General features: G+C 33.0%; 1 protein-coding gene across 4 annotated transcripts; it reads right to left on the bottom strand.

The window, feature by feature from the left end:
* Positions 1–9,002: 9,002 nt before the first annotated feature.
* LOC111996618 (ABC transporter B family member 21) lies at positions 9,003–16,397 on the bottom strand. Of its 4 annotated transcripts, none has more exons than XM_024028620.2 (13): positions 16,300–16,397; positions 15,041–15,363; positions 14,678–14,732; positions 14,393–14,568; positions 14,058–14,279; positions 13,733–13,971; positions 12,999–13,524; positions 12,503–12,776; positions 11,363–12,183; positions 10,755–11,021; positions 10,367–10,630; positions 9,939–10,232; positions 9,003–9,594 (listed from the first exon to the last, which is right to left on the bottom strand). In XM_024028620.2, the coding sequence occupies exons 2-13, from the start codon at positions 15,293–15,295 to the stop codon at positions 9,241–9,243; spliced, it is 3,747 nt and encodes a 1,248-aa protein (XP_023884388.1). In that variant the 5' UTR covers positions 15,296–15,363; positions 16,300–16,397; the 3' UTR covers positions 9,003–9,240. The 4 variants fall into 4 exon arrangements, with proteins under 4 accessions (XP_023884388.1, XP_023884403.1, XP_065622528.1 ...); XM_024028635.2 differs by having other exon boundaries at positions 15,041–15,300; positions 16,300–16,373; XM_065766456.1 differs by lacking the exon at positions 16,300–16,397 and adding an exon at positions 15,859–16,074 and having other exon boundaries at positions 10,755–10,940.
* Positions 16,398–16,678: the final 281 nt, after the last annotated feature.

Below are 16,678 nucleotides of genomic sequence, written 5' to 3'. Positions count from 1 at the left end.
TATTGCTTAGCAAACTTGCACTTGCAGAATTCGGCTGAACATGATGAGATCGTTTTCTCATTCCAGTCAAGCTGATTACAAGACCTGTCTGAATCTGTAAATAACAATAAAATCTAGTAAACAAAAAAAAAAAAAAAAAAAAAAATACAACTTCTTCACAGTTGTTAAGATAGTGTGTTTTTATTGGTGTATGATAAAAATGATGTTAATGTGGACTTATGAGAAAATGATGTTGTACCGATCACAATTTATCACATTAATAAGTTGTGAAATTTTGTCTCATAGCATTAAAATTGAGGTTAGGCTTATGTTTAGTGTCTAGTAGTACTGGACCTATTAAGATGATGACATGTACTCACTTTTTGTCATGTGTCACCATTTGACCGGGTCCAGTGCATTGGATGCACTGGACTTAAACCAAATCCTTAGAATTGCACCCAATTGTGTTAGTGCAGGTGTAGACCTAAGCATTGGCACTGACGAACAAAATTGGGAGCTGAATAATGAGAAGTCATTTGGCACCATTGACATTACCCCCATTGATAATATTTTATAAAAAAATTAAAGGGTAAAATATGCTAACTTTCCTTGTAACTGTGATGAAATATTTGAAACAAATCCAAAGTGGAGGAAAGGTTATAGTGGCGAGGGTGGGATATTTATGGCCATTCACATTTATTATTGTCTAATTGTTCTCTCTCTCTTTTTTTTTTTTTTTTTTTGGTATGCAACTTTGAAATTTTTTATTTTATTTTTATGTTAGAAATACTATAAATTTTATTACATACAATTTACAAAATAATGTGTCCATTAAACACTTAATAAATAATTAAAAATATATTAATTATGTCATGAATGCGGTATTGCAATAAAATTGGTAGAACTTTAGCTCTTTCCTTCATTTCTTCCTTTTATATAATAGTTTTAGCTTTATAGACTCCACAAAGGGTTATAACCTTAGTCTATAACTACAAAGTTAGGTCCTTTTATAGTTATACTCTGGTTATATAATGTATTATAAACCTAATTTAAAACACTAATATTATTATTTTTATGTGTGTTCTAATAAGTATTATTGTTTACTAAAAAAAAAAAAAATGAAAAAAATAAATAAAACTCCACAAAGGTATTGGGTCAGATCATGGTTAGCATATTAATCTTTGGTGGCAATGGCAGTCCCCACCAGCCCACCACCATATATATATATATATATATAATTAAAAAAAAAAACTAATGTTGAAAAAAATAATAAGAATAAAACAAAACAAAAGGTTACAGTTTGAAACATTTAACAAAAATTTCAGATGGGCTTGCAGATGAAGTAAGCTTTTGTATGATTTTTGGAGTAATCAGCACTTCTCTTTTGTTATAGTGTGAGATAAAAACATGGTTGTTGAGAGGGGCATTTCAAATGTTAAGGCACCAACATCTTCTATTTTTCACAATCCTAAACACATCTATAATCTATATATTATTATATATCTAAAAGAAATGTAGTATTTATTGTTACTACGCTTTTATTGAGTCATATCAGCGGTCACATCATCCACCTATCTCCAACATTCTTTTTTTTTTTTTTTTTAAACTTTTTTTTTCTTATTAATTTCTCAACTTAGTGTTATACCTTCTTCAACTTTTCCCATCTCTTTTACCTTTTCATCTTCCCATTACCATCTATCTTAATATCTCTTTTCCTCTACCCCTTTATTTTCTTTTATTTTTGGCTTTTCTTTTCCCCTCCTTACTAAAAATTTACAATTTTTTTTTTTTTATTTCATTCTATAAGTAGTTTTTCTAGACACATAAGGTTATTTCTCTCTATCTCTCTCTAAAATTTTTATTTTTCCATTTTTTGGTGGATTTTTATTTTTATTTTTATTTTTTATTTTTCTTGCATCTCTACTTTAAGTTGAAGAGTTTTTGTATTATTTGGAACTCTACTTTGGGTTGATGTGATTAAGTTGTGTTTTTAAGTTTTTATTTTTTTCTATCTTCTCTTTGATTTCATAGATGTTATCCTATAGCATTATATAAAGATAGTTTATAAGAATATAATGTTATTTTATTATATAACATAACATGACTTGGATAATGTGGTGTTTATAACAATATTTTTTATTTTTACTTTTTTCTCACATTATTTTCTATAAATATCTTATTGTTCTCTCACATTCTCTCTTGAAAAGTGGCTATTCTCTCTAGGGATGGCAATGGGGCGAGGCGGGGCGGGGCCAAAGGATGGGATCTTCATCCCCATCTCGCATGCTTTTGTCTTGCCCCATCCCCGCCTCACATTATGGGAAAAACTTTCTCACCACATCTCCGCCCCTTGGGGCCCCGTGAAGCCCCACCTTACCCCATAAAACTCTATTTTTTATTAATTTGCCCTACAACTAGTACAATTTTTTTAATGAAACCTATTTCATTGATAAAAATATACTTGAAATTACAACAAAATTAATCCCATCAAATCAAATCAATTTTTAGAAAAAATTGAATAATATATCCAAGTGTTTAACAAGACAATCATAAAAAAAATATTATAGTATAATACATAACAAAATAAAGGTAGAGAACCACATTAGGTAGAATAAAATAAGCTAATATTAATATGTTTGTTTAAATAGTAGGGTTTTAGGATATAAAAAAATTTACATTTATAACCCTTAGCAACGCGAGGCGGGACGGAGTGGGTCTAAAAAGTTTAAACCCATCCTCACCCCGTCTCGTGGTGCGGGGCTAAAATCTTGCCCCATCCTCGCCCCACCACCTTTGCAGGGCAGGAAAAACCTGCACGGGGCGAAGCCGGGAGGGGCAGGGAAAAATTGCCATCCCTAATTCTCTCTCTCTCTCTTCATTTTTTAATTGTTTCTTGCAACTATACTTTATATTGATGAATCCTTAATCTATTTTGGGTTCATACGTTTTGTTTTGTTTTTTTTTTTTTTTAGTTCCCCATTACAAGTAGTAAATATTTCTCTCTTTTAGTTTTGGTTTGATTTTTGTTTGAGTTAATACTTGATTTTTTTGGAAGTAAGAATTTGAAGTTATATCAAAATACAATCTTGTCTATGCTAATAACAGATTGGCATTTGGTCCATTTCAGTTTGGTTCAGTCTACTTTAGTCCACTTCAGTCAATTTTGATCCAATTCTATCTACTTCGGTCCACTTCAGTTCAATTAGGTCCATTCGGTCTACTTCGGTCAATTCTGTCCAATTCTGTTTGTTTGGTCTACTTTGGTCAATTCAGTCTTGTTTAGTCCATTTGGTCCAATTTGGCCCATTCGGCTCATTTAGACCACTTCGATCTATTCAGTCCATACAGTCCACTTAGGTCTATTCGGTCCAATTTGGTCCATTTTAGATCACTTCAGTCCAATTTAGTGTACCTACTTAAGCATGGCAAAATACAAGTTTAGATTGAGATAATAAGAATTATTTAATAATCTCCTTTGTACAGTCCACGGCTATCGGCTTGCACCGAGCTCATGACACGTCTCTTAAATGGGCCCATCTTGCGCTGCTTGCTAACTGAGCATTTGGGCCACTCCCTAAATGGGCTTGGTCTGAGCTCCCAACCTAACAGAACAACTTCTACTATACCGAGGTCAAGAGATAATGCCTTGGGAGAATTAACTTGCAGAGCAATTATTGGCGCTTGGTGCAAGTTCTAAGAGAGTCATGTCAATCAGAATAGTAGGTCACATTCGGTCAGGAATATAGCTCAGAGAAACCCATCAACATGGGAAACCACTCTCTCATCATGGAAACCACTCTCTGATCATGTCAACCCCACTAAGGGAGGTCTATAAATAGAGACTGATGGGTAGGGGGTTGGAAAAATTTGGGGAGAGAGACACGAGTGTAGTAAAGAGAAAAGCTTCTCGGGAAGAAAAGAGTTCAATCCGGCTTTCTTTAAAAAGGGGGTCAGTTACATTGTTACGTCTTAGTTACGTTTTATGAAAGTGTAACTCTCAGCTGTTTATTGTAGAAGCTATACCGCCATCTTTTGGACCTCCCATTGTTGGATATTCTTGACCCACAATACAAATAAATTGGGGGAATCAGCCCAAAATTTTCACTCCTTTGGGCTACACCACATCCACATCCTTAATTATTTAAGTAATATCAATTGTAATTATATGATAAGTTTTGGTTATCATAATAATCTCCTTAAGAGAATAATAATTTGAATAATAACTTTGAAACTTAAAAATTTTAATTGTATCAAAAGAAATTAGGAAAACATAATGCATAATAACAATCGTTAGAAAAATATGGACCATTTCATAAAAGAATAATATCAATCAAAAAAATAAAAAGAATTATATATTTGTGAAAATAGATTGATGGAAATTACTTTTTGAAATTGTTTAATTTTTAGAGAAAACAAATTATTTAAAATAAAATTTAGATAATACATGTTATAAATACATGTTATACGGTCACCGGCCCATCACCAGTAGGCCCAATTGATTTGAGGTGGTTAATGGCTTCTCAGGGGCCCAACATCTACTGCTCGGTAGGTTAAGCTGGGAACCACTTCGATCTCAAGGACTAACCTTGCTTGGTTTCATTCTGGAATATGTCAGCAGTGCCTTGGGGGGGGGGGGGGTATTGCCACCGAGCAGTGTTCAGCATGTAGTGCAAGTCCCAAGGACTGAGCTCTTATTCCTAAGGTGGGTCCCCCTTTCATCAGGAATAATCCTAATGGGCCCCACTTGCATGAAAAATGCTAAAGGTAATCATTGTTGACCCACTATAGGAAGGCTATAAATAGGAGGAAGGTAGGAGAGAAAGGGGTTAGACACGAGGGGGAGAAAACCAGAGAAGAAAGAGAAAGCGGAAAGCGACTTAAGAGCGAGGCTGTTTGGTTAGCTTAGTTAGAGACCTTTCCAGCTTTAATTCTCGTCCTAAAGAACTTCCTGTTGTATTATAGGATATCCATAAACCCACCATAATAAGTAAATTGTGAGCCAAACTATATCGCTAACCCATTAACTGAGCATAAGGCGCGCGCGCGCACACACACACACACATATATTTATTTATTTATTTTTCTTGAATGTATAATCAACCTCATGCAATTCATTTAAAAGTAATGATGTTAAAACAAATGAGTAACTGTCCTAAAAATTATATTTGTATATTCACTTAAATCTAGCCAAATTGAAGTGGATTGAAATGCTACATCAATGTGGCTTAACAAAAAATGAGTAACTGTCCTAAAAATTATATTTGTATATTCACTTAAATCTAGCCAAATTGAAGTGGATTGAAATGCTACGTCAATGTGGCTTAACAAAAGTGTAGCAACAATAAATGCTATGCTTAACATTTTAAATAATATGAGTTTAGATTTATATTTTTAAAATAAATTTGGATTTAGAATAGGTACTCTCAACCTAAATATGTCTTTTCCTTATATACAAAATGCATAAAAATGGACCAAAGTGGACCAAAATAGATTGAAGTGGTCAGAATGGACGGAAGTCGACACAAATAGACCAAATGGAACAAAGTGAACTGAATGAGTAGAATATGACCGAATAGGATCAAAGTGGATTGAATAGGACAAAGTGGAGCAATGTGGACTAAAAAGGAATGAATGGACATATTAGAACCAAAGTGGACATAATGGACCGAATAGGAACAAATAGGACCATAGTGGACTGAAAAGGACCAATGCCAACTAAATAGGACCGAAGTGGATAAAATGGACTGAATAGGACCAATTTGGACCGAATAGAACCAAAGTGGATTGAATAGGACTGAATAAGACTTTTGAAAATTTGTCATTTTTATTGCATTTTTAGTGCTCATATTTCTAATTTCTAATTTTTAATGTCTATTTTTTTTTGTATTTTTTAATTCAAAACTAAATAGTTTAGCCAAATATAATAAAATCTTATACTTTTCAACCCAAAAATTAAGAAAAAAAAATGAAAATTTGGGCTAAAACTTAAAAAGAAAACCTAAAAAAAGAATCAAATTAAGGCTCAATTAGTCTAAAATGGATCGAAACTGATCGAGTGGACCAAATTGGACCAAAGTGAATTGAAGTAGACCTAATTGGATCGAATGAGACCGAAGTAGGCTTAATTGGACCAAATAACAATTTTTTAATATTTAGGGAGAACAAATTATCTTCAAAAAATTTTAGAGAACAAATTATACATTATATTACAATTACAAAATAATTATTTATTCCACGCATCGTGGGGGTCAACAACTAGTTATTATATATACTAGTTGCAAACCCGTGTGTTGCGTGTGATAATTTTTTTTAGGTGATCTCATTAAATATATTTTTTAGAACTTTACATATAAATTTTTTGAAAAAACCCTTACACACACACACACACACACACACACACACATGTATATATAATGTGAATCTTTACATATATCTTTAAGTAGACTCTATATATTCCACTTCTTTAGATGTGTAACACCATAGACTACTACTCCATAATGATAACTGCTAATTAATATTATAATCTTTTTAATGATCTCATTTGTAACGCTTCTTGCTATTATCATATATTTACTAACTGATGATTTGCATAACAAAGATGTTAAATGAGAGGTAGCATCGTTCATTAGATTTTCAAAAAGTAACAGTGTATGAAAATTATATATATATATATATATGTATGTATGTATGTATGTATGTATATAAGGTTAAATGAAATGCCAAAAAAAAAAAGGATTTTAAAATTTTATTTCTTATGCAATTTCTATTATTACTGGAGAACATCACTTTTTTAGTTATGATTGAAAATATGGTTTCCATGATTAAAGTTTGGTTAATTTTAAGTTTAAATTTAGTACTATGGTTTTATTTAATTTTTGATTTTTGATTTAATTTTTTAAGTGAATGTAACGGTTTATTTTACTACATTGTAAAGTTTTTAATATTCTCTATATGGACATCTCTATTTTATTTTTTACTTCTTATAGCCTCTTTGTTTTCCAATTAACGTCTACTAATGACATTTGATTTTTTTTCCCCTTTATCTACTCTTTATTACTTTGTATTGTTTTTTTTTTTACTTTACCATCTCCATCTCTCTCTCTCTCTCTCTCTCCCCATTGGCAACCTATTGTTTTCCAAAATTTGATGATGATTCTATGGCATTAAATATGCATTATTAGTTTCTCTATGTTATATTTGGTTTGATATCCTCATTATTATTATTTTTTAATTAAGTGTTTTTAAATTGACATTTGTTTTGTATTCTATTTTTCTTTTAATGTATTGGGTGTGAGAATGAGTATTTCCCTAACATGACTCCACTTTACGAGGACAATTTTATTTATTGAATTTAAGTAAAATATTATATTTTTAATTTTTAATTATAAAAAAGTAGAGGAAATATAAATAATTTAATGATATGAAGGATGTAGCTAAATTTAAATGTTGAATAAAATAATATTAGAAGGAAAAAAAGTAAAAATAAAACATATAACTATAAACATCAAATTATCAAAAGCATGCTATGTAATATAATAATATTTTTTTTATAAACTATCTTTAATTATTTACAATGCAATATGATAACATTTAACAATCAAAGTGAAAAAAAAAAAAAAAAAAAAAACCTTAAAACTTAAAACACAAAACTAAATCTCATCAATCTAAAATAAAGTTTTAAAGATCACAAAAATTTACCAACCTAAAATAGAGAAATAACCTTTTTTGTGAGGGAAAATTATGCATAAAATGGAAGTGTGAATGACAAAATTCTGCTAAGAGGATTATAATAAGAAGAAATAAAATAAAGGAAGATAAAAGAAAAGAAGAAGAGTGATATTAAGGTAGAGGGTTTGGGGAGATGAAAAGGTAAAGAGAATGAGAAAAATTGGAGAAAGTGTAAAATATTAGGTTATGTTTGGTAACAATTTTTGTTTTCTATTTTCAAAACCTTGTTTTTGGGAATATAAAGAAAAAAAAAATTTCTTGTATTTTTGAAATAAAAAACACGTTTGGTTCGTTGAAACTAAAAAAAAAAAAAAAAATTTTTTTTGAAGAAAAAAAAGAAAATACTAAAATATGTTGTTACTAGGATTTAAACTCTAATGCTAACTCATTAAATGAGACATATTCATTAAATTAAATGTGTATTTTCATTACTTTTGAAAATTAGAAACTGAAAAAAGCATTTTGCATGTTTTCAGTTTCATTCACAAATTGAGTTTTGAGAAAAATTTTTATTTTTTGTCCATTTTGGGTTGCCAAACAAGTTTTTTAGTCTCAAAAATAAATAAAAAATTGTTTTTAAAAACAGAAAATAAAGAGAAAAAATAGTTACCAAACATACCCTTATATTTTTAATCTTTTTTTTTTTTTTTAAAGATGAGAAAATATAAATAATTTAACAATATGGAGGATCTCATCTTATTTCAATGTTGAATAAAATAAGATGAGAAAAAAAAAAGTAAAAATAAAAGATTTAACAATAAACACTAAATTATCCCAATCATGCTACTAATAGAATAATATTATTTTTTTATATACTATCTTTAATTGTTCATAATGCAATAGGATAACATTTAACAATCAAAGAAAGAAAAAACTTAAAACACAAAAGTAAATATCATCAACCCAAATTAGAGTTCTAAAAAACACAAAAATTTATCAACCTAAAGCAAAGATGCAAGAAAAATAAAAAATCTACCAAAAAATTGAGAGAGAGAGAGAGAGAGAGAGAGAGAGATAACCTTTTTGTGAGTGAAAATTATGCAAAGAATAGAAGAGAAGATGACAAATTTATAGTAAAAATGTGTGAATAAGAAGATACAAAATAAAGGAAGATGAAGGGAAAGATGAATAGTGATATTAAAGTAGAGGTTAGTGGTGATATGAAAAGGTAAAGGAGGAAGAAATGTTATAGTAAGTGTAAATATTAAAAAAATTGTAGGAAAATTGGAAAAAAAGAGAGGATAATGACATAGACGTTGATGTGACTTAACTGGAGTATAGCAACAAGCCAAGAATAAATGCTATACTTCAACTTTTAGATATATATGGATGCGCATTACACATAAGACTATAGAAATTATGACAGGTAAGTTCTTGAACCGTTTAGAAGGTTACAAAACCATTTCACTTTATTAAAAACTCACATCAGAGGATAAATTCAAATCCACCACCCTCAACATAGATTTCTAATCATGGGAAATTTTAGAAACTAATTTAACATTTCGGGAAAGACAAATACAAGAGGCTTGCTTGTTAAGATGAAGATTTTGTATGTAATGCTACCAAGGAAGCATAAATACCATCCTTGATATTGATTAAAGTTTCATGCTTGCCTTTCTCGGCTATGACTCCGTCTTTCACCACAGCAATTAAATCTGCACCCTTGATTGTGGATAAACGATGAGCTACCACCACGGTGGTTCGATCAACCATTAATCGATCCAATGCATCTTGAACCACTCGCTCAGACTCAGCATCTAGAGCACTAGTTGCTTCGTCTAGTAGTAGTATTTTAGGCGCCTTCACTACAGCTCGTGCTATAGCCACTCGTTGCTTTTGTCCCCCAGACAATTTGACACCTCGCTCACCTACTGTTGTATCATATCCCTACATTCAAATTCCGCGTTCCTTATTATCATTATCAGTCCCACAAACACATAGATTACAAACAACCTCATCAAATAGGTTTGTTAGATATATAAGGGTCCTATAGCCTAAACTTGCTGTAAGCCCATACTTACATGTCAAGTCATCACTCTAAATTATACTTGCAGGACAAGTTATCTAGTCCTACAAGGATCATAAAAAAGATTTGCTAATAAACAAGTAATGGACTTCTAAATAGTTTATTTGTCTCCCTTGAATGCGCATGAACTCAAGAATAGTCTAATAACATATAGTTGCTAACTAGCCTATCTCACTGAAGCAACTTGATTGATCAGAGTTTTTACCTGTTCTAAACCACTAATAAACTTGTGTGCATTTGCCAATTCTGCTGCGGTTAATATTTCTGTTTCAGTTGCATTTCCCTCCTTACCATAAGCAATGTTTGCTCGAATAGTGTCATTAAATAACATAGGCTCCTGGCTTACCAAACCCATTTGTTGCCTTAACCACTTCAGTTGTAGATTTTGGATTTTAATTCCATCTAGTGTAATGTAACCTGCATTAGGATCATAAAACCTCTGCAACAATGAGATCACTGTTGATTTTCCGCTCCCACTTTCCCCAACCAGAGCAACCGTCTGATTAATATAAAATTGAATCTGTTAGTATATGGATATTAAAGTGAGACTAAAGTTTTTGAACCTTCTGTGTGGCTTGCCATAATGTAAAGTACAGGAATAACTTATGATGATGCCAAGTCCTAACAAATTACCTTGCCAGAATGAATAGCCAAGCAAAGATCCCTGAATATTTGAACATCAGGTCTAGTGGGATAACTAAAGCTGACATGGTGAAGCTCAATTTCTCCCTTCACATCTTCTATTGTCATTCCGGAAGCATCGCTAGAATCTATCTTTGATTTCCCGTCAAGAATTGCAAATATAGAAGCAGCAGAATTCTTTGCTTTACTGGCGTCTGGGGCCAAGGAGCTTGACTGAGAAATTCCAATGGCTGCCAAGGTGAGAGTATAGTAAACCTGTAATTTAGGATACAAAAGATTTTATCAAGGGATAAATCGATGAAGAATTGTACCTCTGAAGTAATAATAAGTTAGTTAGAATTTGAATGCCTGACTTGGTGGACAAGCCAGAAGATCTTACACGAAAAACTTCGGAGAATGTTGCTTTGCCATCCTTAACAAATTGTGCTCCAGCATAATAGCAGCATGCATAGACTGAACCCATTAAGAAGAATGATAACCCAAAACCTATCCCGCTGATTAACCCCTGCCTTTTTCCTGTCCTAGTAGGGCCTTCGCATTTCTTATTGTACAATTCCATCATCTTCTGTTCAGCACAGAAAGAAGCAACTGTTCTTATACTCCCTACTGCATCATTTGCAACTTGACTTGCTTCTTCATACATTTTCTGTGACCATTTAAAATTTCAGTATTGTTCAAAGGGACTATTTGAATGCATATGTTGTTCATTTCAGATGTTTAAACCATTAACTTGACTAGGGATAGGGATTTCTTGAAATTTTTTTTTAATAGTTAAGTCTATTCAATTATTATAAAAAGTAAACTTGACATTGGGGTGCAAAACATGCATTCAAAAACTTTAGGGCGCAAAGTGTAATTAGGGGTATAGTTTAGGGCAGTAAAGTGTAATTTTCCCCAAAAGAGTTTGTTTTCCTCCATTACCCTCTCATTTGAAATTAAATATCTGTTATGCATTGGAGCTAGATGACTATGAAGTTTAAAGCAAACCTGAGCATCTGCATTTGATCTTTGCATGGCCTTTATTTGGGCATATACCCTTGCTCCCAAGAAAGGTAGCAAAACAAGAATTATTAAAGCCAATTGCCAGTTTGTTGTGAAAGCAATAACCAAGCCTCCAATAGCAGTTGCAATATTTTGAACAAGCAAAGCAAGTGCATCTCCAACCACCCCTCGCATAGAAGCTGCATCTGCAGAGAGTCTTGCACCAAGTGCACCACTTGAGTGCTTAGCTTCATCAAACCAACTTACGTCCATATAAACTACTTTCTCAAAGCACTTTGACCGGATCCTTCTTACTAACTTACACCCAGCAACAGAAAATAAATATGACATTGATGGTTGAGCCAATAGAGATGCCACACCAAGAGCAACAAAAGCTAATGACCAAAATTTTGAATCCTTGCGGAGTTTTTCTTCTGGCTCATAGAAAGTTTTTATTATATAGGACATTAGTATCCCGTAAACAGGTAAAATTAATCCATTGGCCACCGCAGCTATTGTGCCTAGAAGTAAAACTGGGATCTCTGGCTTGTTAAGATAAGCCAGGCGGTGAAGTGAGACTTCTGGAGGCAGTTTGGTTGTTGCTGAAGCAGGAGTAGTGGTTTCTGCAGGTGTTGTTTCCTGCACACTCACTGCATCAGGCACACCAAATGACTTCGAGAATGAGTGATGACTTGTATTTATTCTAGTAAGTTCTGTCCTGTCCTGATCATTTAGAGCATTTTGTTCTGACACTCTGCTAACATTTTGCAACAGTATAAGCTGACTATATGTTCCTTCGGGAGCCTCAGTTAGTTCAGAATGTGTACCTGATTAATCAAGAGGGATAAGTTTGCAATACTGTGTTTATCTCAAGAATGATCTAATTAGCATGGTGATCAATTTAGTAATTTGAATTTTGGATTTAACCAGAAAAGGATATATGTAAACATACTTCAAGCTACTTGCAATGCTTAGAGAGTGAGAGAGATAGAGAGAGGCAACTTGTCTTTCTGAAACAACTATCAAAACTATATAGCTAACCATGAATATATGACGAAGCGCTAATACATTCACAATAATGACGGGAAACTTGTAGTGGAACTTAGCTGCTAGAAAAGAACACACCGACAAATATAATATATATACCTTTTTCAACAATTTTTCCTTCATGTATCACTGCAATAGTGTCAGCATTCCTCACTGTACTCAAGCGATGGGCAACAATAATGGTTGTCCGACTGGTCATAATTCTGTCCAAAGCCTCCTGCACAATTCTCTCAGATTCAACATCAAGAGCACTGGTGGCTTCATCTAAAAGTAGAATTCTTGGGTCTTTCAGAATTGCTCTGGCTATGGCAATTCTCTGCTTTTGGCCCCCAGATAGCTGAGTTCCATGCTCACCAACCATTGTGTCTAGTCCCTGAATACATCAGACACAAAACCATATTATGACACAGCTTCCAATGCTGTAAAACCCAGTGCACATATGTTCATCTTTCTACAGAAAGCAGAAATAAAAACATGAGAATACAAACATGGATATTCCAAGAGGGTTCTGTCATAGTAGAAACAATATACAATTCCAAAAGGAAATGCAGACCAATAAATCATTCTAAACAAAAGATTAAATGATGAATTAAACCTGAGGAAGTTTATCTATGAATTTAGCAGCATTAGCAAGTTCAGCAGCAACTCTTATCTCTTCAGTAGTTGCATTGTCCTTCCCATAGGCAATATTGTCTTTGATGCTACAAGTAAACAACACAGGTTCCTGGCTGACGAGGCCAATTTTCTGTCTGATCCATTTTAGTTGGAACTCTCTGAGGTTAATCTTGTCAATAAGAACTTCACCAGCTTGCGGGTCATAAAATCTCTCAATCAAACTGATAACTGTTGATTTCCCACTTCCACTCTGTCCAACCAAAGCAGTGGTTGTACCACCAGGTATTGATAGAGAAAATCCATTGAATATATGTTCTTCAGGTCTTGTAGGATAACTGAAACAAACATCCCTTAGTTCTATATCTCCATGAATATCATCTAACTTCAGGCCACTATTGTCATAAGCGTCTATCTGTGACTTCCTTTTAATTGTCTCAAACATTTTAAAAGCTGCAGCTTGTCCAGCAGCAAAAGCACTCATGCATGGAGATGCCTGCCCCAGATTCCTGGAAATAAAAATTAATTTATATAAAATGTAAAAATCTTTAGCTTTTTGGACTCATAAAATGTCTCCTTTTATGTGTTATATGTGGCAGGAATGGGGCTTGAGGGGGTAATAAATAGTCAAATCTAGAACAAACATGCAGATTTGGTATAGTATATATATGAGCATAATGTATCAATTCAATGAATAACTTGTGAAATGCAACTTACGTGGAGCCAACCAAAACAGCAAACATTACAGTAATGACATCCCCTCCTGTATATCTTTTGTCAAGTATCATTTTCCCACCATACCATACTGCCAATGCATAACTGCAGTATAAAATAAACATAACCACACCAAGACTCGACCCAGCAGCCAAGCCCTCTTGAACACCAGACTTGTAAGCTTTGGTTAAGGACTTGTTGTATTTAGCTATAGCTTGCTTTTCCCCTGTATATGATGCAACCTGCATGGAGAATGGACATCATGATTGAATATTATTTTAATAAAAGAAAGGGAAAATCAAAGAGTTGTTATGCCAAGTATGCATACAGTTCTGATTGAACCAATTGTCTGCTCTACTACAGTTGCTGCCACTGAATAAGCAGCTTGCCCACGGGATGCCATCTTTCTTATAATGATGTTCATGAAAGCACCAGAGATGACAAGAGGTGGAATTGTGGATAGCATGACACAAGCAAGAAGCCATCCCTTGATGAATGCTACAACAAAGCCTCCTATGAATGTTGCTACCAACTGTACAAAAGTTCCAACCTGCAAATTACAAAAATATATAAATGACTAAATAAGAGAGCATTTTAAACTCCAATTAGGGATGCTTGGAGGAGATAGTAACGGTTTCAGGTGTTTGTGTGGTGCATCAATACCTTCTCACCCAAGGCATCTCGAATAAGAACAGTGTCTCCTGACATCCTCCCAATTATTTCCCCGGTGCTAGCTTCCTTGTCAAAGAAGCTAATATCTTGCCTCAGAATTGTTTTTAAATATAAACTTCTTATTCGTGCAGCCTGTCTCTCCCCAGTAACCATCCAACAAGTCATCTCTGGCATAAAGAAAAAGTGAGGTATCTCAGTTCCAGTCAAGCATTCTAGTCTATAAGCCATCTGGTATGTTTTAATGTGTAATCTCAGCAACAAGGCTTATGTACTTACGGAAAAATGATGCAGCACCAGTTCCCACAGCCAAGTATAAAAACTTTAAGGATCCCTGAGAATTAAAACGATCAAGTTGCTACTGATTACAGCAAATTATTGGGATAAACATACCGTTGTATTGAGTTAAGCATTACCGGAGAGACACTGTAGTTGGGCAAGCATTTTAGAGAACAAAGAGACCACTTTGAAAGAACTGTTATAAGATTAAATGGAGTCCAGATTTCTGACGAATGGTGATTAGTATAGAGTAAAATTATGTTTTCTTCATGCAGCATGGTAAAGAAATGCTCAAATTTCAGAATTTAGCATAGATTTACGGCAAATATAGATGACTATTATCAGGTTTTTGTTGCAAAATACCTTGGAAACCTCATGAACTATGTCTTTGGTATTCTCAGTTCTTCCAAAAGAATCAATAATATTTCCCAAGGCTATGATCATGAGAGGAATAGAGATACCGCTACCAACAGCAGAAATTGTGCCAACTAACATTAATAGATAATCCAGGTGGTCAGCAAAGGAGAAAAGCTTGTAGTATGGTACAGTATTCGTGCTTTCCTGTTTCCCCATTGTCTTGTTTGAATGTTGTTGGTTGTCTGTATTTTCTTTGGCCATGTTGCCTGCAGCAATACTTATTTTGCTTCAGTTTATCACCTTGAAGAACTTGGATTATATGACCACAGCTGCAACACAAACATATTTAGCACCCCATAGTTAAGGCAGAATGGATGAGTGAAGTTCAACATAATGATGTGAAGCAAGATGAAGAAATATTTTAAGCCTTTTCTCGATTTAGGATCATGAGTGTATATTGCATTAACTGATAAATAAACCAAGGAACAGATTTTTTAGTATTTCTCTTCAAGCAAAGTTAAAACTCATCTAATAAAAATTAAAATAAAATTTTCCTTTCTATTTATCATTAATTCTCAAAACCAATAAATTATAAGGCAGTTAAGAAAATATAAATCAGTAAATGAATTACAAAATGACAAACAAGGAGTTGGATTAACTAGCCCCAATGAACTGATATCATGGGAAACTTCACAAACCAAAGAAGCAGTAATATACGAAAGAATATTTATAACTCAATGAAGTTCATAGAAGATCATTTCAGTGCAAGCACAAACCAAATTAAATAGTTTGGGATACAAGAATGAATGAGAAGAAGCTGTTACCAAATTGTCAAACAATCCTCATAGAGCAAGCAAGCGAGAGACAGAGAGAAACTGTTGAAAACACCATTCTAAATAAATATACTTTTGAAACAGTTACCATATTAAAGGTTCATTCTTTGGAATCATGGGGAATGTATAATAGGAAACAGTAAATTAAGTATTTACTAATCAACAACAAAAATGACAAGCATCTGCATTAGCCAATGTTTTTATTTAGAATAAGAAACAGTTCTGAGAATCAGACAGTATGCAACACTCAGTCAAAAGAAACCATACTGCCTTTACCGAAGATAGCATAACTAAAAAGCAACAACCAAAGTTGCCAACTAATACAACTTGCAACCCAAGTACTGTTCATAGGTATATCTCTAATCATGATAGTTAAAGAGAAAAAGAATAGAATTTGTTTCAAGATAGGATTCCAAGTAACAGTAGACTAACCAAAGATGTCAAGAAGAACCCCTAAAAAATGATCACTGTTTAGAATGTTTGCTTAATGTTGCAATTGCTGTGTCTCTGAACAAGCCAGGCTTTATAAGATACAGACAGTGCAACATTTGTCAAAATTAAGTTCAAAGTTCAAACTGGAAAATGGAATAATAATAATGAGAAGAGTAATAATTATGAATAAATAAATCATTTATTGTAAATAAGTTGGAACCCAAAAAGTTTAGTTCTAAAGTCTTTTCCTTTTTTCTTTTTACAAACGATCTCATTATCCCTTGAATAATCTAGGATGCAATTGCATGGACATAGGTATGGGTATGATATGACGATATGAGCAATTTAAAAAAAATTATAATATGAGATGGGCAAATAA

The sequence above is a fragment of the Quercus suber genome, unplaced genomic scaffold (assembly GCF_002906115.3).
Source record: "Quercus suber isolate HL8 unplaced genomic scaffold, Cork oak 2.0 scaffold_24, whole genome shotgun sequence".
Classification (NCBI taxonomy): domain Eukaryota; kingdom Viridiplantae; phylum Streptophyta; class Magnoliopsida; order Fagales; family Fagaceae; genus Quercus; species Quercus suber.
This window is presented reverse-complemented; position numbering and strand designations above follow the sequence as displayed.